General features: G+C 42.1%; 1 protein-coding gene across 2 annotated transcripts in view; it reads right to left on the bottom strand.

The window, feature by feature from the left end:
• LOC138764112 (6-phosphofructo-2-kinase/fructose-2,6-bisphosphatase 4-like) overlaps positions 1-23,488 on the bottom strand; it is a 118,017-nt gene that overhangs the window by 11,229 nt on the left and 83,300 nt on the right. For both annotated transcript variants that reach the window (XM_069939500.1, XM_069939499.1), the window contains 3 exons: positions 20,170-20,291; positions 12,611-12,818; positions 2,946-3,092 (listed from right to left, as the gene is read on the bottom strand). In XM_069939500.1, the coding sequence (XP_069795601.1) occupies positions 2,946-3,092; positions 12,611-12,818; positions 20,170-20,291 (477 nt within the window). The remainder of the gene's footprint in view (positions 1-2,945; positions 3,093-12,610; positions 12,819-20,169; positions 20,292-23,488) is intronic.

Here is a 23,488-nt window from a genome sequence, read left to right as displayed (position 1 = left end):
CTCAGAATCACAGCACGATGTTCAATTCAGCCCCGCCCCCGCCCCTCCCCCCCCTCCCCTCCCGCCCCCCCCCCCCGCCTCCCCCGCCTGCGCCCCCTCCCCCCGCGCCCGCGCCCCCCTCCCCCCGCGCCCGCGCCCCCCTCCCCCCGCGCCCGCACCCCCCTCCCCCCGCGCCCGCCTCCCCCCCGCGCCCGCGCCCCCCTCCCCCCGCGCCCGCGCGCCCCCTCCCCCCCCCGCGCCCGCGCCCCCCTCCCCCCGCGCCCGCGCCCCCCTCCCCCCCGCGCCCGCGCCCCCCTCCCCCCGCGCCCGCGCCCCCCCTCCCCCCGCGCCCCTCTCCTCCTCCATGCTTGCTCACCCTTCCTCCACACCCGCCCTGAATGGCACACAATGTTCCAGGTGTGACAGAACCAATGTTTTACGTACTACGAATTGACCTCCTTACATTTATACTCAACCCCTATGCCTCCTTTACCACCATGCCTACTTACAAGTTGGGCTGAAGGGGCTGCTTTTGTGCTGAATGTAAGGGTCCATTTTCAAGGAACTATGGGTTTATACCTCTGCATATCAACGCTGTTAAGTGTCCTGCCATTAAATATATACATTCTTCTTGTATTTCCTTCCGAAGTGTAACACGTCGCACATGCTCAATTTAAACTCCACCTCCCATATCTGCAACTGACCTACATCCTGCTGAACCTTTTGATCACCATCTACACCAGGCCATTCTCAATGAGGGCTCTACCGCACCCTTGGGTCCACAGCATATTTAAGTTAAAAACCTAGTTTTCTTTACCTCATGCAACACAAATATATTTTATGTAGTCGGTAGGAGAGAAGTTCTGAAGAAACCAAAACTTGACTGCTTGAAAGAGACCGTGCCCTGTAAACCTTGAACAGAGTCCTAAGAGGGCCATAGCCAAAAAAGGTTGAGAATGGGTACTCTACACCATCCACAGCTTCAATCTTTGTGTCGTCTGCAAACTTTCTAACCCAACCACTGACTTTTTCATCGACGTCATTTGTTGACTGTATATCAATCAAGGGTCCCAGCACCAATCCCTGTGGAACACCACTGGTCACAGACCTCCAGCCAGAATAACACCCTAAACCACAATCCTCTACCTTCTCTGAGGCAGCCAAGTCCAAATCCAAACTATTAATTTACTATCAATTATCTTCATCTTCTGGATCACATACAGGGGAACTAGGAAGGGAGCACATTCCCAGGTTTGAGTTACACAATTAAGGACACAGCAGTTTACGAAGCAAGAGTTGGCTAGGGGCTCCTCACAGCAAACACCCAACACTAAAACCAGAGCACAAACCCTGCAGATTCAGCATCTCCAAATCTCCTTTTTTCATCAAACAACAAAATCAAACCTTTCGCAAGCAATTTTTGTACAGAATTGAGGTTTACACTAATATTGGGTTCACATACAGATCCTTCACAGTTCAAGAAAAGGTGGAAATGTGTTTAAATGAATTGAAGTCACAGCTTTTTTCCCTGCATGGGGGAGTCTACAACCAGAGGGCACAGGTTACGTACGGTGAGAGGAAAAGATTTAGAAGTGACTTTTCCCCCCCCCACACAGAGATGGTGTGGAGATGAAACAAACTCCCAGAAGAAGTGGTCAAGGCAGGACCAATGGCAATGCTTTAAAAAGAAATTCACACAGGTATATCAAAAGAAAGGTTTTTGGGGTATATGGGCTCAACAAAGACAAATGAGACTAGTCTGGATAAGCAAACGTGTCGTTGGGCCAAAGATCCCATTTCCATGCTATGAATGGAAGAAAATAAATAGGAGCAGCAGTAGGCCATTTGGCCCATTGAGGCCATTCTGCTATTCAATAAGATAATGGCTGATCTGATGATAGGCTCATCTCCAGCTCCTGCCTTTTCACCCATATCCCTTAATTGCACTACCATGCAAAGTCTATCTAATCTTGTTTTAAATATGTTTACTGAGCTAGCCTCAACTGCTTCCATGAGCTGTGAATTCTATAGATTCACCACTCTCTGGAAAAAGCAGTTCCTCTGTCCTAAATCTTAAGGTTATGCCCCTTTGTTCTCATCTCACCTACCAGTGGAAAAAACATACCTACTTATCTTTTCCATTCATAATTTTATACATTTATATCAGATCCTCTCTCATTCTTCTGAATTCCAGTGAATACAGTCCAAACAATTCAAACTCTCCTCACAGGCTAACCCCCTCATCTCTGGAATCAACCTGCTGAACCTCCTCTGCACTGCCTCCAAGGCCAGGTCATCCTTCCTCAAGTAAGGAGACCAAAAATGCACACAGTACTCCAAACACAGCCTCACCAGCTTAACCTCCCTGCTGCTAAACTCAATCCCTCTTGCAATGAAGGCCAATATTCCATTTGCCTTCCTGATCACCTGCTGCACCTGCAAACTAACCTTTTGCGATTCATGCACAAGCTCTCTCAAGTCCTTCTGCGCAGCAGCAGGCTGCAGTTGCTTGCCAGTTAAGTAATAATCTGATCTTCCATTCTTCCTTCCAAAGTGAATAACCTCATATTTACCAACATTGTACTGCCAGACCCTTGCGCTCTCACTTTACTTCTCTCTTTCTCTCTGTAAACTCTCCAGATCCTCTGCACAATTTGCTTTTTCACTCAATTTAGTTTTATCAGCAAACTTGTACACTACACAGACCCCTCTTCAAGATCATAAATGTATACTGTGAACAGTTGCGGGCCCAGCATCAACCCCTGCAGCACCCCGCTCACCACTGATTGACAACTGAAAAAACACTTGTGTATCCCATCTCTAAACTCCACAGCTCTGGAAATTTGGCAGCTGCACGCTCTCGCCTCACAGATAGTCGAGTTAAAACTCATGCATTAACAGTATTGCTACAGACTTCTGCAATGAATAGGAATTCCACTGGCCAGGCATCAACACTGTGAACTCACTGCGTCAATCTCATTCAATGCCTTCCACTGCTCATAAGGCACATGCAGAGCCTCTGCCGTCTGGATTGTCCTTTTCATCTGGCTCGTCCAGACCTTCAGATCATTTATATTCTGCTCTTGTATGAAATTTCCCAAGGATTTGGCAAACTGGAAAAAAACAAGCATAGAATTGTGATGCATGATCTCTTCCTGCAGTCGAATGAGATATCAAAAATCGGCATGAACTATCTATGTTTACTTTGATACATTTTAGCCTCCCATAGCTTAGTTGAGAAGCACAGGTGCTATCTTACATACTGAAGGTGAGCAATGATTGCATGGACATGCTGGTAGCTTTTCATTGGACAACATCTTGCATCAACTCAACTTGTTATTCAGCTTGTAGCTTTGCACTCCCTGTATATGATGCAACATTACTGTGCTGACACATCCACTGGTCAAACTGAAATAAAACCATTTTAAATTAAAATTAAATTTAGACATAGCACTGTAACAGGCCCTCTTGGCCACAAGCCTGCGCCGCAAAATGACACCCAATTGAGCTACAACCCAGTATGTCAATAGAAGGATTTTGAATGTTGAAAGGACAGAGTACATGTGGCAAAGTTGTTTCCCATGGTAGGGGAGTCAAAGACAAGAGGACACAACTTTAGGACTGAAGGGCACCCATTTATAACAGGGATGTAGAAGAATTTCTTTAGCCTGAGAGTGGTAAACCTCTGGAATTTGCTACCACGGGCCAGCTATGGAGGTGCAGTCATTAGATGTATTTAAGGCAGAGATTAAATGTTTTTAATTACTGTGGTAATTGGCCCTTTTGGCCCATGAGCCTGTGCCGCCCAATTAACCAACAACCCCCATATGCTTTTGCAGGGTGAGAGAAAATTGTAGCGTCCTGAGGAAATGCACGCAGGCATAGGGAGAACGTACAAACTCTTTACAGACAGTGCCGGATTCAAACACAGATCACTGGCACTGTAATAGCGTTACACTAACTGCTAGGCTCACCATGACACTGCACCTATAAGGAAGGTGGTGGGTATGAAAAATGTAATGAACACAGACAGCAAGGGGACTCAAATCAAAGCCTCCCTTCTAAACCTTCATCTTCTGCTCAGACCTATGGTGATCTGCAGATTGAGAAGCACCTACAATGTTTAAACTGGCTCAGGGACAGAACGAATCACAGCAGAAACACGGCCATGTTCTTCGGCAATAGGTCTCTTATAAAGTGTCTTAAAAAGACAGCATCTTAAAAAAAAGCAGCCTCTCTCCTCAAGGACCCCCACCACCCTCTTCATTCTCCTTCAATCGGGAAAAAGGTACAGGAGCCTAAAAGTAAGCACTCAATGGCTCAAGGACAGCTTCTTCCCCGCTGCCATCAGATTCTTGAATAATCAATGAACCAAAAACACTGCCTTACTTTTTGTGCACTTCTATTTTTTTTAAAAAAATTATATTAATATTGTAAGAGGGTTACAGGTACAAATCCATTATCCGGAACCCTTGGGGGACAGTGTGTTCCACCCCCACCCCCTTCCAGTCACGCTGCCATCTCCCACCCCTCGCACACCTGCCCCCGATGCCGGTCTCTCCCTCGCCCACCTCGCGCTGCCGGTTTCTCTCCCCACGTCAGATTTTGGAGCTTTCCGGATTTTAGATTTCCAGAGAAAGGATTGTGTACCTGAAATTTGAATGTTTACACTATGACGATGCTGCAAAACACTGAATTTTATGACAATAAATTCGGATTCAGATCCACGAGCCTCTGAAAACAAGGACTACATTCACATTTCTGCTAATGCAATTTTTAATTCTCATTGTCCCACTGAATCTCCCCAGATTCCACCAGTCAGTTGCACCACACATCAATTAACCCACGTCTTTGGGTGCAAGGGAAACTGGAACATCTAGGGGAAAATGGAGTCATAGGGAAAACATGCTGTTTCTGCATAGGCATGCCAGAACTGAGCTCAAATGTGTGGAGCTGAGAGACAGGAGCATTGAGAGTTGGTCTGCCATGCTGACCTAAAATCACAGGAAGGAATCCAGGCAGTGGGTGCAAGATGGTCTCAATGCAGCAGTATGTGGCAGAAATCAGACCTTTGGCCCAGCAGGATGACTAGCTTCCGGCTCTCAGCACAATTCAACGGGCAACTTTCTGCACTGAAGCATCAAGCTTCAGAAGGTCCTTTAGGGTGCAATTCCACACTGGCCACTGCAACCCACCCCCATAATCCCAGCCCCTGCCCAGCTCTGCCTGGGCAATTCTTGTGCCCATCTGAAACTCTTCACTCTGCTTCCACCGTCAGACAGTGCATTCTGGTACTCGTCATTCTGGGTGAAGAAGGTTCCCCTCGGATTTCCTCAACAACTCGTGCTCTGAAACTATGTCTTCTTATTTTATCCACATATGATAAGGGGAAATGTTTCTTGCAAAAATGATTGAGGTTTATACAAATGTGAGGAGTATAGATATGGGGAAAAATTCCTGGAGTCGACCCCAATAGAGGTAGTGCAGGTTAAAGGGAAAAAGGGGATATGAGGGAGATATTCTTCACTACAGAAACTGCAGCTGTGTCACTGACAGCATGCAAGAAGCCTCTAGATGAGTACTTGCACGAGTTTGGCTCAGAGAACTCGACCAAGAGCTGGGGCAATGGTCAAATCTGAAGAGTGCTCATAGGCTGGTATGGACGAGTCAGGCCAAAGGGCCTGTTTTTATGCGATATCATTCTATGGCTCATCAGTGGTCTGCACTTCGATCAGGTGCTGCAGCAATCAGAGTTCATCCACACTGGATCACGACTATGGGGACACAAAAAAAGTGGGAAAATCGACCCAGTGTGGCCATCATCCTTGACCCTAGGTGCATAAACAGATTCAATGTGAGAAGCATCAAGAATAAAGACAATGAACTTGGAGCACTGATCACTGTGCTGTGTGGAATTACAATGTGGTGACTGTCACAGAAACTTGGATGATGCAAGGACAGGATTAGCTGATGCAATTCCAGTGTTTAGAGAAGGAGATGAAAGAGGGGAGGAAGAGAGTGACTTTGCAAATCAGACAGTAACATAGCTGCAGAAAGGAAGGACATTTTGGAGGGAGTCATTGGGTGTGGAAGTCAGAAACAGGAAGGGAGAAATCACTGTACTGCGAGTAGTCAGTTGCTCCCCTCCCCCCCCCCACCCCTCAACCAAACATCTACTGAAACACTGAGGAGCAGTTAAGCAGGCAGATTTTGGAATGGTGCAAAAATAACAGGGTTGTTGTTCTGGGAGACTTCAACTTCCCAAATATTGACTGAAACATCCTCAGGGTAAAAGGATCAGATGGGGCAGATTTTGTCAGGTGTGTTCAAGAAGGATTCCTGACACAGTATTGTGGACCAGACAACTAGAGGAGAAGCATTTCACAGAGAGTGTCCACAAGGAAAAGATGGTAGGGTGAAGGAACCATAATTCACAAGCATACACGATGTTTTGGAAACAAAGAACAGGAAGGTAGCCAGGTGTGGTAGTCGTGAAAGAATTTAAGAACTTAGGAGAGCTAGAAGGGAGAATAAGGCCTTGGCAAGTAGGATGAAGGTTTTCTACATGTACATGAAGAAGAAGGATGACAAGAGTGTGTGCAGAACTATTTATTGATAAAGAGGGGAATAGGTACCTGGAGGCAGAGGACTTTGGTTCAGTGTTCAGTAGGTAGAGGGACATTGGTGAATGTGAGGTCAGTGTAGAACAGGCTAATGTGCTGGAGAATGCTGAAATTAAGAATGAGGAAGTACTCAATCTTTTTGAATTGATAAGTCCCTGGACTGGATGAAATATATCCCAGGTTACTACAGGAAGAGAGCGAAGAGATTGCTGGGGCATTGACAATGATCTTTGGGTCCTCCCATGCCACAGGAGATGCAGTGAAGGATTGGAGAATGGAAAATGTAGTCCCCTTGTTTTAATAAGATAATAGGGAGAATCCTGGGAATTTTAGACCAATGAATCTTTCGTCAGTAGTTTGCAAACTATTGGGAGAGGATTCTTTAGGGACAGGATTTAAAAGCATTTTGAGAAGCATAATCTGCTCAGGAATAGTCAGCATGGCTTTGTGAGGGGAAGGTGGTGTTTCAGGAGCCTAATTGAGTTTTTAGAGGAGGTGACAAAAGAAATTGATGAAGGTAGGGTCATTGACAAAGTCATGAGATCCATGGAACTTTGGCCGTGTGGATTTAGAATTGGCTTACCTGCAGAAAGCAGAGCGTAGTAACAGATGGAATGTATCCTGCCTGGAGGTCAGTGACCAGTGGAGCTCTGCAGGAATCTATTCTGGGATGCCTGCTCTTTGTGATTTTTATAAATAACTTGGACAAAATAGAGGGGTAAATCAAGAAGTTTGCAGGTGACAAATATTCAAGGTGTTGTGGATAATGTAGGTAGTTTTCATAGGTTACAAGAAGATATTTTCAAGTTGCAGAATTGGGCGGAGAAGTAGCAGATAGAGTACAATTTGGTGAAATATGAAATTATGCATTTTGGAAGGTCAAACTTGAAGGCAGAGAACATGGTTAATGGCAGGATTCTTAACAATGTGAAAGAACAGAGAGATCTTGGGATTCAAATCCTCAAGGATGTTACATAAGGGGCTAAGAAGGCCTATTGAATGCTAGCCTTCTTTCATCAGGTATTTGAGTTCAAGGGACATGTGGTAATGTTACAGCTCTATAAAACTCTAGTTCAACCACATTTTTCATTCAATTCTGGTCACTTCATTACAGGAAGAATGTAGAAGCTTCAAGAGGGTGCAGAGGAGATTTACCAGGACGACGTCTGGATTGGAGAACAGAATCCTCCAAGGACTCCAACTTTGCTATTACTGCATATTCCTACTCCTGGATCTGTACAGTTTGTATACATTTTTTTCTGAGTAGTTTACAGTTACCGGTAATTAGAAATTCAACTTGGCCTGCAGAAAAATAATCTCAGGGTTATATGTGAGATCATGCACGTGCTCTGACTAAAAAATTTGAACTTTGAGGCAAACACCTGAATTAAAAAGGTCAGGGAATGCGTGAAAGATGGAGGAGCACATGCCAACAAGTCACGGGTAATAAGTAGATACAGGAGGGAGAGTAGATCAGAAAAAAGCTGAGACTTGGGAGGGGCAGAGGGAAAAGCAAGATAGCTCTCCAATAGGAAAAGGATGAGAAACTGCAGGGAGGCAGAATGATGAGGGAAAGAGAGAAACCGAGGGAAGGGGTTAATGGAAATTGGAAATCGATATTGACATTGGCTGGTTGGTGACTGCTGTGACAGAATAAAAGATACTGTTCCTCCATTTTGCAGGTGGTCTCAATTTGGCAAGACCCAAGAAACCCCAATTTGTGTAATTTTACTTTCTATGAATGCTACATGACCTGCTGAATTTTTCCAACACTTTTTTGTGTACTGTGCCAGACCCTAGCATCTACAGATTTTCTTGTTTACCTTCAACACCAGAGGACATCAGTTTAAGGAGAGTGAAGCAATATTTTTGGGGGATATCATAGGTAACTGTTTGTTTTTGTATACAGAGAGTAGTGGAATGCAGTGCTGGGGATAGTGGTTCAATAGGGACTTTGGGGAAAAAAACTCTTAAACAAGTACTATCGAGGGTTATGGGTCTGAGGTAGGGAAGGTTTAGTTTTGATTTGGAGTAGGTTTACATTGGGCAGCACAATATTGTGGGTCGAAAGGCCAGTACTGTGCTGGAATGTTCTGTTTTCTGAGATAACAAGAAGGAGTTGGATCAACCAGGAGAGTGGGCCCAGGAATGACAGATGGAATTTAACACAGACAAGAATGAGATACATTTTGGAGGGTGAATCCAGGCCAGGAATTGCACTGTAAATACTAGAGCATTGGAGAGTTTCATACAGAGAGACTTGAGGATACTTGTTCATCATTTCATGAAAGTGGCCTCAGTTAGACAAAAGGTGAAGACAGCATTTAGCATGCTTGCCTTCTTCGGACATGGCTTTGAGTCGGGGGTGAAGATGGCATATGTAATGTTGGCATTCATATCTAGAGGTATAGGATACAAGAGCAGGGATATTATGTTGTTGCTTTATAAGGCCCTAGTGAAGCCTCACTTGGAACAGCTGTGGGCTCCTTATTTAAGAAAGGTTATACTGGCATTGAAAAGGGTTCAGAGAAGATTCACAAGACTGTACGCCTTGGGAGCTCACAAGAATGAGGGGGGACCTCATAGAAGCATTTTGAATGTTGAAAGGCCTGGACAGAGTAGATGGGGCAAAGTTGTTTCCCATGGTAGAAGAGTCTAGGACTAGTGGGCACAACTTCAGAATTGAAGGGTGCCCATTTAAAACAGAGATGAGGACTAATTTCTTCAGCCAAAGAGTGGTGAACCTTTAGAATTTTCTAACACAGGCAGCTTTGGAGGCCACACCAATGGCTGTAGTCAGAGAATCGAAGATTATGAGAAGGAAGGGGAATGGGGCTGAGTGGGAGAAGGGATCAGCTCATGGTTGAGCAGATTCAATGGGCCGAATTCCCTACTTTTGTTCCCATGTCTAATGGTCTTGAGTACTGCACCAGCGGTGTCATGTTACAACTGTACAAGACAATGGCGAGACCACATGCAGTATTAGGAAAGGTGTCATGACCACAACTCCCTTAGTTCTACATAGGTATGGAAAAGGATTAAAAACAATCAAAATGGGAAAGTGCTTAACTGGGGAAGGGATGAGGCAGGAACCAGCAAGAATAAACTGGAAACAGATGTTCAATGGTGAAAGCACAGAAGTAACGTGGAGGAAGTTTAGGGACCACACGTACAGGGTTCAAGATAAGTTTGTCCCACTGGGACAAGGAAAAGATGGTAGGAAAAGTGAAACGTCAGGCAACTACTCAAGGAGGAGGAAACATACATTAGATATAGAAAGCAGCAAACAGGAAGGGCTCATGAGAAGTATGTGGTAGCCAGGAAGGAGCTTAAGAAAGGACTTAGGAGAACTCACAGGGGCATGATAAGGACTTGGAACATAGAATTAAGGAGCACCTCATGGTGTTCTATGCATATGTGAAAAACAGAAGGATGATGAGAATGAAGGTGGGGCTGCTAAAGGATAAAGGAGGCAAGATATGCCTGGAAGTGGAGGAGGTTGGAGAGGTCCTAGATGAATACTTTGCGTCAATATTCACAAGAGAAAAGGACGTTGAGTTCAGTGAGGTTGAAATTGAACAGGCCTGTGTGCTGGACAATGCAGAGATTATGGAAGTGGAAGTGTTGGATCTTCTTAAAAACATCAAGACTGATAAGTCCCTGGGGCTGGACATGATATACCCCAGGCTGCTGTGGGAAGTGAGAGCTGGGGCAGTAGCTATATTCTTTGAAACCTCTCTGGCCATAGGGGAGGTTCCAAAGTATTGGAGAATGGCAAATGTAATCCCCTTATTTAAAAATGTTAATAGGGAGAATCCTGGGAATTATAGACCAGTGAGTCTAATGTTAGTGGTGTGCAAACTTCAGGAGAAGGATTCTTAAGGAGAGGATCTATGAGCATGAGTATGGTCTACTCAAAGATGGTCAGCATGGCTTTGTGAAGGGGAGGTCATGCCTCATAAGTCTAATTGAGTTTTTTGACCAGGTAACAAAAGAAATTGATGAGGGTAGGGCAGTAGATGTGGTCTATATGGATTTTAGCAAGGCATTTGATAAGATCCCCCATGATAGACTCATCCAGAAAGTCATGAGGCATGGGATCAGTGGATCCTTGGTTGCATGAATAAAAAATTGGTGGCTTGTAGGAAGAAAGCAGAGAATAGTAGTGGAAGGAAAGAATTCTGCCTGGATGTTGGTGACTAGTGGGATCTGTTCTGGCACCCACCCTTTGTTATTTTTATAAATGACCTGGATGAAGAGGTGGAAGGATGGGTCAGTATGTTTGCGGAACACACTAACGTTGGAGGAGTTGTGATGGAGATGAAAGTTACAAGAGGGTATAGACAGGATGCAGAATTGAGCAGAAAAATGACAGATGGATTTCAATCTGGATAAGTGTGAGGTGATGCATTTTGTAAGGACAAACCAGAAACCAGAAGGCTGAGTACTGGGTTAATGGTCAGTTACTTAAGAGTGTGGATGAACAGAGAGACCTTGGGGTTCAAATCCATACATCCCTCAAGGTCGCCGCACAGGTTGATAGGATAGTTTAGAAGGCCTTTGAGATGCTGGGATTCAATTCAGGAGTAGAGATGTAATGTTGCAATTCTACAAATCTCTGGTAAGACCACACTTAGAATATTGTGTTCAGTTCTGGTCACCTCATTACTGGAAGGATGTGGAAGCTATGGAGAGGGGACAGAGATTTACCAAGATGTTGCTTGGTTTGGTCTTATGCGGCAAGGTTAACAGAGCTGGGACTTTTCTCTTTGGAGCATAGAGGATAAGAGGAGACTTGATAGAGCTCTACAAGATTATAATAGGCATAGATAGAGTGGACAGCCAGGACCTGTTTCCCAGGACAGGATCAGCAAACACCAGAGGACACAAGAACAGATGGAAGTTTAGGGGAAACATCAAGGGTAAGTATATATAAACACACAGAGTTGTGGGTGCCTGAAAAACCTTGCCAGGGATAGTGGTAGAGGCTGGAACATTGGGTGCACTTAAGAGACTTAGACAGATGAAAGTAAAATAGAGGGTTATGGGGTTTGGAGGGCTTAATACCTTTTTTTAAGGAAGGAATATAAAGGTTGGCACAACATAGAGGGCCGAAGGGACTGTACTGTGCTGTAGTGTTCTATCAAATTAATCTAGAGTGCAGAAAAGATTAATGAGGATGTTACTGGGACTGGTTATTCCCTTGGTGGGGGGGGGGGGGGGGGGGCCGGGAGGGAAAGAAGCCAAGGAGGGACCTTAGAGTTTTAAATCATGAGGACCATAGGTAAATAGTCACTGCCCTGTTCCCCAGGAGAGGTGAGTCTAAAATTGGAAGGCACAGATTTAACTGTGTTACAGGGAAATATTCAATAGGTTACGACTTTATTATCTGGAGAGGTGAAGAATAAGGGGAGATTTGATAAAGATGTACAAAATTATGAGGGCTATAGATAGAGTAAATGCAAGCAGGTATTTTCCACCGAGGTTAGGCGAGAGAAGAACTGAAGGACATGGGTTAAGGGTGAAAGAGGAAATGTTTAAAGGGAACATCAGTGGTGGGAGTATGGAACAAGCTGCCAGATCAATGGGACTAGGCAGAATAATAGTTTGACACAGACGAGATGAACCGATGGGCCTGTTTCTGTACTGTAATGTCCTATGGCTCCAAGGTGAGGGGGAAAGATTTAAAGTTGACCTGGGCAGCACTTTCTTCACACAGTGGTGGGTACATGAAATGAGCAGCTAGAGGAGGTAGTGGCACCATGGACAAATGCAATGCTTTGGACAGGTCCATGGATTGGAGGGGTTGAGGGATATGGGACTAGCTCAATTGGCATTGACAAGATGGGCTGAAGAGCCTGTTTCCATGCTGCAAGTGACTGCATTCCGTTTATACACATTCAGTTTCTTTATTCAAATCATGAGAAATCACACAAAAAACGACTCAAGAGTGCGATCATAGGAGCCTACCAGTAACTGAAGGCCAGGGTGCAGGGTTCCACACTCACCTGTTTGCCACGTGCAGACAGACCCGAGTCACCACCTATCCTGCCTTTCAGATTCAGGTCACTTTCTCCATGACGGCAGAGATAGATTGAGCGTGGAGTTACGTGGATGTTCATGAGGTAGTAAACAATTTTGCTTTGAATATGATCCAGAACATGATTGACAAGGTAGCGTTTTCCAACATCCATGATTTTAATAAAAGACAGATCCCTTTGAGGAAAAAATAAGTCATACAAGTAACTCAGAGCAGCCGAGTCCTGCTCAAACACACAGGTTCACTCAAGGACAACGGAGTCACACACAACGACTCGGACACATTACCACCTCAAGCCCTCATTAGACACATGACTGGGAGTTGAGAATAGGAGAACAAAGAGGTTGTAGATAAGAGGTACAGGGAGGCAGTCACACTAAGTTGCAGGAGGCAGGTAGCTGGGTGACAGTCAGGAGAGGGAAAGCAAGCAGCCAAGTAATGTGGTGTACCCGAGGCCACTAACTTCAATAAGCATACTGCTTAGCTATTCCTAGGAAGTGTGTAGCTATTACTTGGAATCAAATATAGATTTCAGAATGCAAAGATGGCATATAGAGTTACGATCTTATATTCACTTGAAAAAAATAACAAGATTATGTGATAAATATCATTTCCTTTTGAAAATATGGAGCCCATATCTACAGTATGTTGGTTTGGAGATTTAGAACTCTCAATAACTCATCCTGATGGCAATTTTCAGCTCCACAGTTGTTGATTTAAAGTTGTGTCTGTATCCTTGACAATCATTCTCCATTTCTTTCTTTTCTTAGGGGTTAGGGGTAGTATGGAAGGGGGGAGGGTGGTGGAGATTAGGGATACACATGCCACATGTTATGTTTTTTAATATACAATTCATTATTAATTGACAACTATATTTGTGGTTTAAAATTTGTAAATAAAATATTTTAAAAATCTTGGCAGGGATAACCTACCAGGACAAAGCCGCAGAGACCGAGTCTCTGACACTGAGCCTGGCCCTGTGGTTCAGAAGGGAGAAAAGGAGAGTGGTAGTGATAGGGGATTCAATAGTGGAAGTCAGAAGTAGGAAGGGAGCGATCACTGTATTGGGAGTTTACTATAGGCTGCCAAATAGCCTTTGGAACATTGAGCAACAGGTAAGTAGGCAGAATACAAACGAACTCTGCGAATGACAAGTTTGTAATATAGGATGTTTTGAAAGCATATTTGAGAGGGCAAATTATGTTTTACTTCTAAAATTAAGGAATATATAAAGGAGCTAAATCAATTAAAACAATAACAGTTTTGGAAAAAGATCTACAAAAGAGAACCCATAAACATGAGCATAGGCAACTAATTAATAAAAAAGTTTAATATAATAGATTATAAACCTATATAACAGAAAAACCGATCACAAGAACTAAATAGAGGAACTATGAGTTAGGTGAACGATCACACAAAGTACTTGCATGGCAATTGAAAGCAGAACAGGTCTCAAAAACGATTAATGTAATTAAAAATATGTTTTGAATATTGTTAGTTATAAACCTCAAGAAATAAATGAATCTTTTAAGAATTTCTATTCTAAATTATATAGGTCAGAATCTTTAAAAGACAAAAATAAAATAGATAGATATTTATCTCGGATAAATTTACCTATATCGAGTATGGAAGAGCAAACAGAATTGAGTGCTCACTTTACACAGCTAGAAGTAAAGGATGCAATGAGTTCATTACAAAATAATAAATTTCTGGGAGAAGATGGTTTTCCACCTGAATTTTATAAAGAATTTAAAGATTTATTGATTTCTATTTTTATGGAAATCAAGCATCAATAACTCATACTCCCAGAATAATTTTCAACAGCAATAATTACTGTGATACCAATTTCATTATTGAATGCAGATTATAAGATCCTTTCTAAAATATTGGCAAACAGAGTGACAAATTATTACCTAAGCTAATAAAAAAGACAATCAGCAGGCAATGTGGCTAGATTTATAAACAAAAAGATTTAAGTGTTGCTGTGGCTTTAGATGCAGAAATAGCATTTGATAGATTGGAATGGGACTTTTTGTTTAAGGTCTTGGATAAATTTGGGTTTGATCAAACTTTTATAAATTGGATTAAGGCATTATATAATGATCCCAAAGCTAAAGTAGTAACTAACAGACAAATATCTGCTCCATTCGAAATGACGAGATCAAGTAGACAAGGATGTCTCTTATCTACATTTATACTAGCAACTGAACAACTAGCAGAGACAATTAAGAGCGATTTGGGATACAAGGTTGGTCAAGAGGAGCATAAAATTAGTTTATTTGCAGATGATGTTTTAATATATTTGACAGAACCTGAAAATTCCTTGTGAAAATTACATTTTAATTTGGAAGAATATGGTATTATTTCTGATTATAAAATAAATTGGGATAAAAGTGAAATTTTGTCTCTTAAGGAAGATTATAGTCAGTCAAAGAAATACTCAATTTAAGTGGCCAAAAGATGAATTAAATATTTAAAGATTTGTGTAGATAATAAATTTTTTTTAAAGTATAAATTGAATTATTTGCCATTACTCAAAAAGGTTGAAGTTTTTTTATATGGATGATTTTATCTATAATGTTAGTAGGAAGAATTAACTGTATTAAGATGAATATATTCCCAAGAATAAAATATCTTCTTCAAACCTTATTATTGAAAAAGTTTTTCAAGAATTAAATAAACATGCAAGGAAAAATGTTAAGAGTTTCTATAGAAAATTTAACCTGGAAATATGAAATGGAAGGCCTACAGCTTCCTAACTTTAATAATTATTACTAAGCACCTCAAATGAGATTTATTACTTCTTTCTTTGAAGGAGTAGAAAACCTGCGTGGGTTAAAATAGAACAGGATAAAATAGGAGAGAGATTAGCAGAGGAATTTATATACAAATGGGATTCAAAAATCAATAACTGGTGTTAAAGGAACAAGATAAATGAGTCAGTAAGATGGTGGCACTGCTGAAGCCACTGTAGCGGCAGCGCTGCTATGGACCCATGGAGAGCAGGGGAGCGGAGATGCAGTTCTCCCACACCCTCCAGCCGACTGCCATTGGCTCCGCATGAGCTTTGAACAGCCCATTGGGGGAGTCGTCGGTGGTTTTAGTTGAAATCCCACGACAACAGGTCTGTGCCCAAGATGGCGGTGCCTATTAATCGGCAGCAGGCACAATGGGTGGAGACTCTGGGAAAACAGAGGACTAGAGCAGGGCAGAGGACGAGAAGATTCGCACACAGTCTGAGAATGAGAAGCGGCGGAGACAACCTGCGGGGACGGTGACCAAAGTGGCAGTCTAGTGAGGGGGATCCGCAGCTGAGGAACCAGTGCATGCGGCGAGCTGCTGGCGACTCAAGGCGAGGAACCGTAGAAGCTGTGGGCTGCTGTCGGGAAACTCACGCCAGGCTGTGAACTGCTGGACACTGGATCAAACTAGCTGGATGGGTACCAGGTACTGGAACTTGTATGCAAAGAGGTGCCAAGGGCGCTGAAGGATTCCTGACCACAGAGGTTCGCATCTGGAGTTCTGGTTGCCGATGGGATTGACTGGACTATGCGGCTGTGGTAGCTGCGGAAACGCTGGAGGCAAATCTATGGACACAAACCATTGGGACACTTGGTGACTCTGGGGGGGGTGGGGTGGGGACAACTCTTTTTTGCTTCTCTCTCTGTCTACAAGTTTGACTGTAAGATGTGCTTAGGCAATTCATGCCAGTGGCAAATCTGTCTGCCTTGTAGCAGGCAAAATTATATTTCATGTAATACAACACTGTTTTATTACTATAATAAATTGAATCTTGAAATGATGAAATTAGAACAAAAGGAAGTATATCACCTAAGATGCCTTTGAATCAAAACTATCTTGTACCATTTTCAAAGGACAATCAATTTTTAAATACTTGGTTTAGTAAAGGTATTAAAAATATTGAAGACTGTTCAAATGATAGCAATTGATCTTGTTCATAACAATGAAGGAATAATACAAAATAATTAAGAATACTTTTTTGTTATTTTCTACTAAGAAATTTACCTCTGCGATGTATCTTTTATTACAAAAAGGAACTACTAAACAGGGAGTGCATAAATCTAAATAGAAAAGGAAGTCGGATTTGAATATTACGATTGATGAGCAAAGATGGTCAGATCTCTGTTGAGATTGTATGACAAATACAATCAATGAAAATATAGACTAGTTAAATACAATTTTTTTTTTAACATCAGCTGAATTTGACGCCACAAAAATTGAATAAAATGAAATCAGATTTATCAGATCAATGTTTTAGGTGTGGTGAAGATGAAGGTGCTTGTATTCAACTTGGTTATGTCCCAAGATAAAGCTTTTTTGGGTGGATTTAGAAAATTTCTTAGAACAAGTTACAGGCATTTCCCACAAAATCCAGATTTATTTTTATTGGGGAATACAGAAGGAACAAGACCCAAGTTGAAGCCATCAATATACCAAATGAAATTTGTTAAAATATAATTAGCAGTGGCAAGGAAGTGTGTTACAGTGACCAGGAAATCAGATTCATATGTTGATGCATGAGCCAGAAAGCAGGATGGAGATCAAGAATCTGGTTGTGTGGTGCCAGGACAACAATCTTGCTTTCAATTTCAATAAGATTCCAGCTGCATTGAATTCGCCCATCGTTATTGAATGAAGATCTACTGGGACCAATGCCTGAAGAGGGCGCACAAAATCAGTGAACCGATGCGGACTCGAAAGGCCAACATGGCCTGTTTCCGCTCCGTAAATGGTTATATGGTTATGGATGAGGAAGGCAGAAGACTGCAGAAAGTGACAAACCTGGCCAGTCCATCACAGGCACCGACCTCCAGTCCATTGAAAGACATCTGTGTGAGGTGCTGTCTCAAAGACCCCCATCACTTTTTCATTGCAAACTTCATGCAGAGGGTACAGAAAAGCCTGAAGACCAACACCACTATAACACTGCTCCAGGACTATGAACAGTCTATCTGCACTATTGATAATACTTTTATGCAATACCTGCCTACTGTGAATATTTATTTTACTTTTATCTTTATTTTATACAGTCAAACCCCCTGGTATCCAGAATTCAAGCAACCAGTAGCCTCAAGCAAGCGGCAAAAAAAAATTGAAGAAAATAAATCTTAAAAATTAAAATAAATAATAGGTTAAAAAAATACACAAATTTAAAATTGTAAAAGTAAATGCTCTCTGAAGCAACACATAAATCTTTGGTGAAGATGGGAGCAAATATTCAGCCATGAGAGCGCCCTGGTTGTACTTTGCTCATAGGAGCTGTTTGGACAAAGTTGTGTGAAGCAATGGTGTCGCAGTGGTTGATCCCACTCACCGCTGGGGTGACTCTCTTAAAGTGTCTCCTTATCCCTGCTCAGTAAGAGTCGCTCCAGTCAGAGGCTTCATCTATAACCTTGGGAGAGGGGGGGGAGGAGGAGGAGGAGGAGGGAGGGATTAATTATCTATAATGTTATTGTTCGTCTTTTGGGCAGCTCCATGGAGGGGGAGGAATCTGCAGATGCAGAGACAATTAAATGTTTTCAAAGAATGTGACTGAAAATAAAATGCTTTAAGGTTTATATGTTCATGCAAGTGAAGTTTGTTCAGTCTTAAGTACAGTGTAGTATTTTTATCCTTTAAACTGTTTATTCTTAATGCAGGTGTATTAGTTAGGCATTGTAAGAGCAAGTCTCAAGCAACTGGAAAAAAACACTTATCTGGCATCAACCAATCCCCAAAGGTGCCAGATTCCAGGGGTTTTATGATATTTCTTTTCATCTCTGTGGTAATTTAATTATTCTGAATTTGTGGAACTGTGTTTTACGTAACTGGGGAGCTGCTACAAGTCTAGCATTGCATCTGCACATTGCAGTCATTCATTCATTTTGTCAGGACTAATACAGGTAGGGTGCACACAATAATTAGTGGGATCTGAGTGAGTACCGAGGACAAAAAGAATTTACAGTACATGATCTCTGAAGGTGGCAGTGCAGGTCGATGGGATAGTGAGAAAGGCAAATGGGACACAGTACTTGCTTCATTAGCCCAGGGAAGGAGCTTTTGATGCAAATTTATGGAAGTACTGTGCACTGTTCTGGACACCACACTACAGGAAAGATGAGATGGCACTAGAGAGGATACAGAGGAGATTTAATGGAGTGCTCAGCAAACAATGAAGCTGGAGGAACTTAGGCTCATCTCCACCTACCTGCCTTTTCCTCATATCCTTTAATTCCCCTACTATGTAAAAATCTATCCAACCTGGTCTTAAATGTATTTAATGAGGTAGCCTCCACTGCTTCAACGAGCAGCAAATTCCACAGATTCACCATCCTCTGGGAAAAGCAGTCCTCATCTCAGTCCTAAATTTTCTACCCTGAATGTTGAGGCTATGTCCCCCAGTTCTAGTTTCACCCACCACAACTTACCTACCTCTACCTTATCTATGCCTTTCATACTTTTATGGTTTTTTTTTTTTAAAATACAGCATGGTAACAGGCCATTTTGGCCCCCATGTTCGTGCTGCCCAACTTGCACGCCATTAACCTACACCCCGGTACATTTTTGAATGGTGGGATGAAGCCAGAAACCCCAGAGAAAACCCATGCATACACTGGGAAAACATACAAACTCCTTACAGACAGCGTGGGACTCGAACCCCAGTCTCAATCACTGGCGCTGTAAAGGCATTGGGTTAACCGCTATGCCTTCCAAATTCCAGCAAGTACAGTCCAAGATGACTTAATCTCTTCTCATAGGCCAACCCCCTCATCTCTGGAATTAACCTGGTGAACCTCCTCTGCACTGCCTCCAAACCCAGTACACCTTCAAGTATGGAGGCCAGAACTGCATGGAATACTCCAGATGTGGCCTCACCAGTACCTTGTATAATTGCAGCATAACTTCCTGTTCTTAAATTCTATGCCTCTAGCAATGAAACAAAGTACCTGCTCAGTTGCAGCAAACAAGAATTTCAGTGCACATGTACATTGAGTATTGTGCCCCCTTGTGCAAGGGGAAGTCTTAGACAAGAGGGCACATCTTCAGGTTTGAAGGGGGCTCATTCAAAACAAATGCAATTGACTTTTAGCCAGAAAGTGATGAATCTCTGGAATTTGCTATCACGGGTGGCTGTGGAGGCCAGGTAGTTGGGTATTTTTAAGGTAGTGATTGATAGCTATCTGAATAGTCAGGATATCAAACATTATGGGCAGAAGGCAGCTGAGTGGGAGAGTGGAACAACATATGCTGTAATGGCAGAGTTGTTGATGGGCCGAATGGCCTACATCTTATGATCCCAGCACCAATCCCTACGGAAACCAATGGATGCAAGAATAGTTTGGAAGATGAACAGTAGCATGTTTACTATTCAAAGACACAGAAAAGGGAAAGGGAGAGAGAGCAGCAGCATGCAGACAAGACAATGATTAATGTGTACAAAGGGTGAAGAAAATGATTGAACTCGAAGCCTACGATTTGTCAAATATATTTCTGTTCTGTTGGATTCATGAACAGAGGCCAACGTACTTATCTGATACTTCATCTAGGGGCTCGTACGTGTTCTGATAACAGTCTATCCTTTTCAGGAAGTCAGCTATTGCTTCATCGTTGTTACAGTCACTGTAGTCTGGGCTTCCCAACTTTACTTGCTAAAAGGAACAAATTTGAATAATTAAATGCTTTGTATAGAGAAAGCCTCAATGTTAAATTTAATTTATAGATACAGCACAGTAACAGGCCCTTTTGGCCCATGAGCACATGGTGCCCAATTAACCTTCAACCCCCATAAGTTTAAGGATGGGAGGAAACCCACACAGATATGGGGAAACATACAAACTCCTTACAGAGAGCACCAGATTCAATGCCCAGTCGCTGGTACCGTAACACTGTTACAGGGATACTGGGAATGTCCACATTGATTACACTTTTACAAGTCAGGCCACTGCCAACAGTGGCCATGGTAACATTACACTTCAGTCAGCCTGAGGCAGTTGAACGGCACACGTGTCGAGGAAAAGTGACAAGCTCCTCTTCTTTGTGAGGCACTGATCGAAGCAAAGTGCAGAAGCTGAGCCAGAGTTCAACCAGGCAGTTTCTAAGCAGAAAGGAGCAACTACTCATAACAGATATCCTTCAGGATAACTTCACTTCCATTGGTACTACTTCATACACCTTGAACACTGCCCAACAATACTTGTGCAGGTGCTCCTCAACTTACGATGGGGTATGTTCCAGCAAACCCATCGCAAGTCGAAACATCATATGTCGAAAAGAATACTGCAACTAGTATTTTTTTTAATTGAATTTAGAATACCTTCACTCCACTCTGAAAAGAACCATTAACGTACACAGCTGAAAACAATGGGCACGATGAATGTTTGAAGTATGCTGAGAGAGTAGTGTACTGCATATTGAAAGCGTGGGATCAGATCAAAATTCAGAATTGAACCATCGTAACTTTGAAAAATCGTTGTTGGACCATCATATGCAGGGAGCACCTATAATACCAGCAAAGAATAGCACATTGCAAGAGAAGGTTCAATGTGCCAACATATTACTCCCTCCCTAGGCCATGCACTCATTGGTCCTATAACCTTTTGCCAACTACTCTTTCATTTGCCCTATGAGAGTGACATAGCCAATATAAAAACCCAACACTGGGAGCTCCTGCAGATAACACTGGACAACAAATGTTTTCAAAAAGTTCGCTTCCTGAAAAATTTGGGGATTATGATCAATAACTTCAAGCTGAACAAGGATCATTTCAGATTTGCCGTTTCACATAGGAAGTTGGAGAAACAATAAATTAACTTTCATTGAATCGCATAATGCTGCTGATACATTGAGTTAGTTCAACTGACCTAATAATGTTTTGCGGTGATTTTCTTTTGTACTGAGCATCTGATGCCTTTCATGTCAGTGTCCAATGATAGTTGGCCAGCATTGATGGATTCCAGTTGCCCTGAAGCCGCTTTTCCATGGTCACAATGTCCTGGTGAAACCTTTCAACATGCTTGTCACTGACTGCGCAAGATTGGCAGGGAAGAAGTCCACATGAGAATGCAGAAAATTGAATTTTCAATGACATGTTGCACTTCAAGGTTTTGTATGTTTGAAGCAGGTTATAAATATGACAGGAAATCACAAAAATAGATTATATCTGAAACAACAGCATGTGACAGAAAACTTTTAAGGCTATTTTCATGATCAGCAGCCCAAGATCCATAAAATACACCGAAGTGTTCAGGAAGTAAAATCTTTGTTGTCCAGTGTAATTAAACAACCAGAACCAAATTAAACATTGGTCCTGTGGAGGGCAAGGCTGAATTAATAATGGAGAGAAATGGCAAATTCTGAACAGTTATCCTGGATTGATCTTCATAATCAGAATTTATTGTCATGAACGTGCATCTCGAAATCTGTTGTTTTGCGGCAGCATGACAGGTGCAAAAAAAATGCTGCATGTTTAAAAAAAAATTAGTGCAAAAGAGAAAAAATGAGGTGGCAACTGTGGATCATTGTCCATTCAGAAATCTAATGGCAGAGGGAAAGAAGCTCCTTTTGCAAGATTAAGTGTTCGTTTTCAGGCTCCTCTACCTCCAGTTAGAAGTGGGCATGGCCTGTGCGACAAGGGTTCTTGATGATAGAGGCTGCTTTCTCGAGACACCGGCACTGAAAGATATCTGAAATGGAGTGAGGACTAATGTCCATCTTGGCATAGACCAAGTTCACATCTCTGTAGCCTTTTCCTATCCTGTGCATTGGCATCTCCATACCAGATAGTGATGCCACCAGTCAGAATGCTCTCCACAGTACACCTGTATAAATCTGTAAGTCATTGGTGATTATAAAATCTCCTCAAATTCGTAATGAAGTGTACCCACTGGTGAGCCTTCTTCATGATTGCATCAACATGAAGGCCTCAGGATACATCTTCAGAGATGTTGATACCCAGGAATTTTAAATTCTTTACCCTTTCCACTGTTGACCCTCAATGAAGACTGGTTTGATTTCCCCCCTCCTGAAGTCCACAATCAGTTCCTTAGGTCTGCTAATGTTGAATGTAAGGTTGTTGTTGTGACACCACTCAACTGGCTGACTATCTCACTGCTGTTTGCCGTCTGTGGCACTGAAGATTACAAATCCAATGACTGAAGGAAGTGGAGCAACAGCGCATTGTTCGTTCATCGAATGTGTGTATATATATATATATACACACACACACAATATATATATAATATACACACACACACACAATATATAATATACACACACACACACAATATATAATATACACACACACACACAATATATAATATACACACACACACACAATATATAATATACACACACACACACAATATATAATATACACACACACACACAATATATAATATACACACACACACACAATATATAATATACACACACACACACAATATATATATAATATACACACACACACACAATATATATATAATATACACACACACACAATATATATATAATATACACACACACACAATATATATAATATACACACACACACAATATATATAATATACACACACACACACAATATATAATATACACACACACAATATATAATATACACACACACACACACAATATATAATATACACACACACACACACAATATATAATATACACACACACACACAATATATAATATACACACACACACACAATATATAATATACACACACACAATATATAATATACACACACACACACACAATATATAATATACACACACACACACAATATATATAATATACACACACACACAATATATATAATATACACACACACACACAATATATAT

Source organism: Narcine bancroftii, chromosome 5 (assembly GCF_036971445.1).
Source record: "Narcine bancroftii isolate sNarBan1 chromosome 5, sNarBan1.hap1, whole genome shotgun sequence".
Lineage (NCBI taxonomy): Eukaryota > Metazoa > Chordata > Chondrichthyes > Torpediniformes > Narcinidae > Narcine > Narcine bancroftii.
Note: the sequence above shows the minus strand (reverse complement) of the source record. Positions and strands in the feature narration are given on the sequence as shown.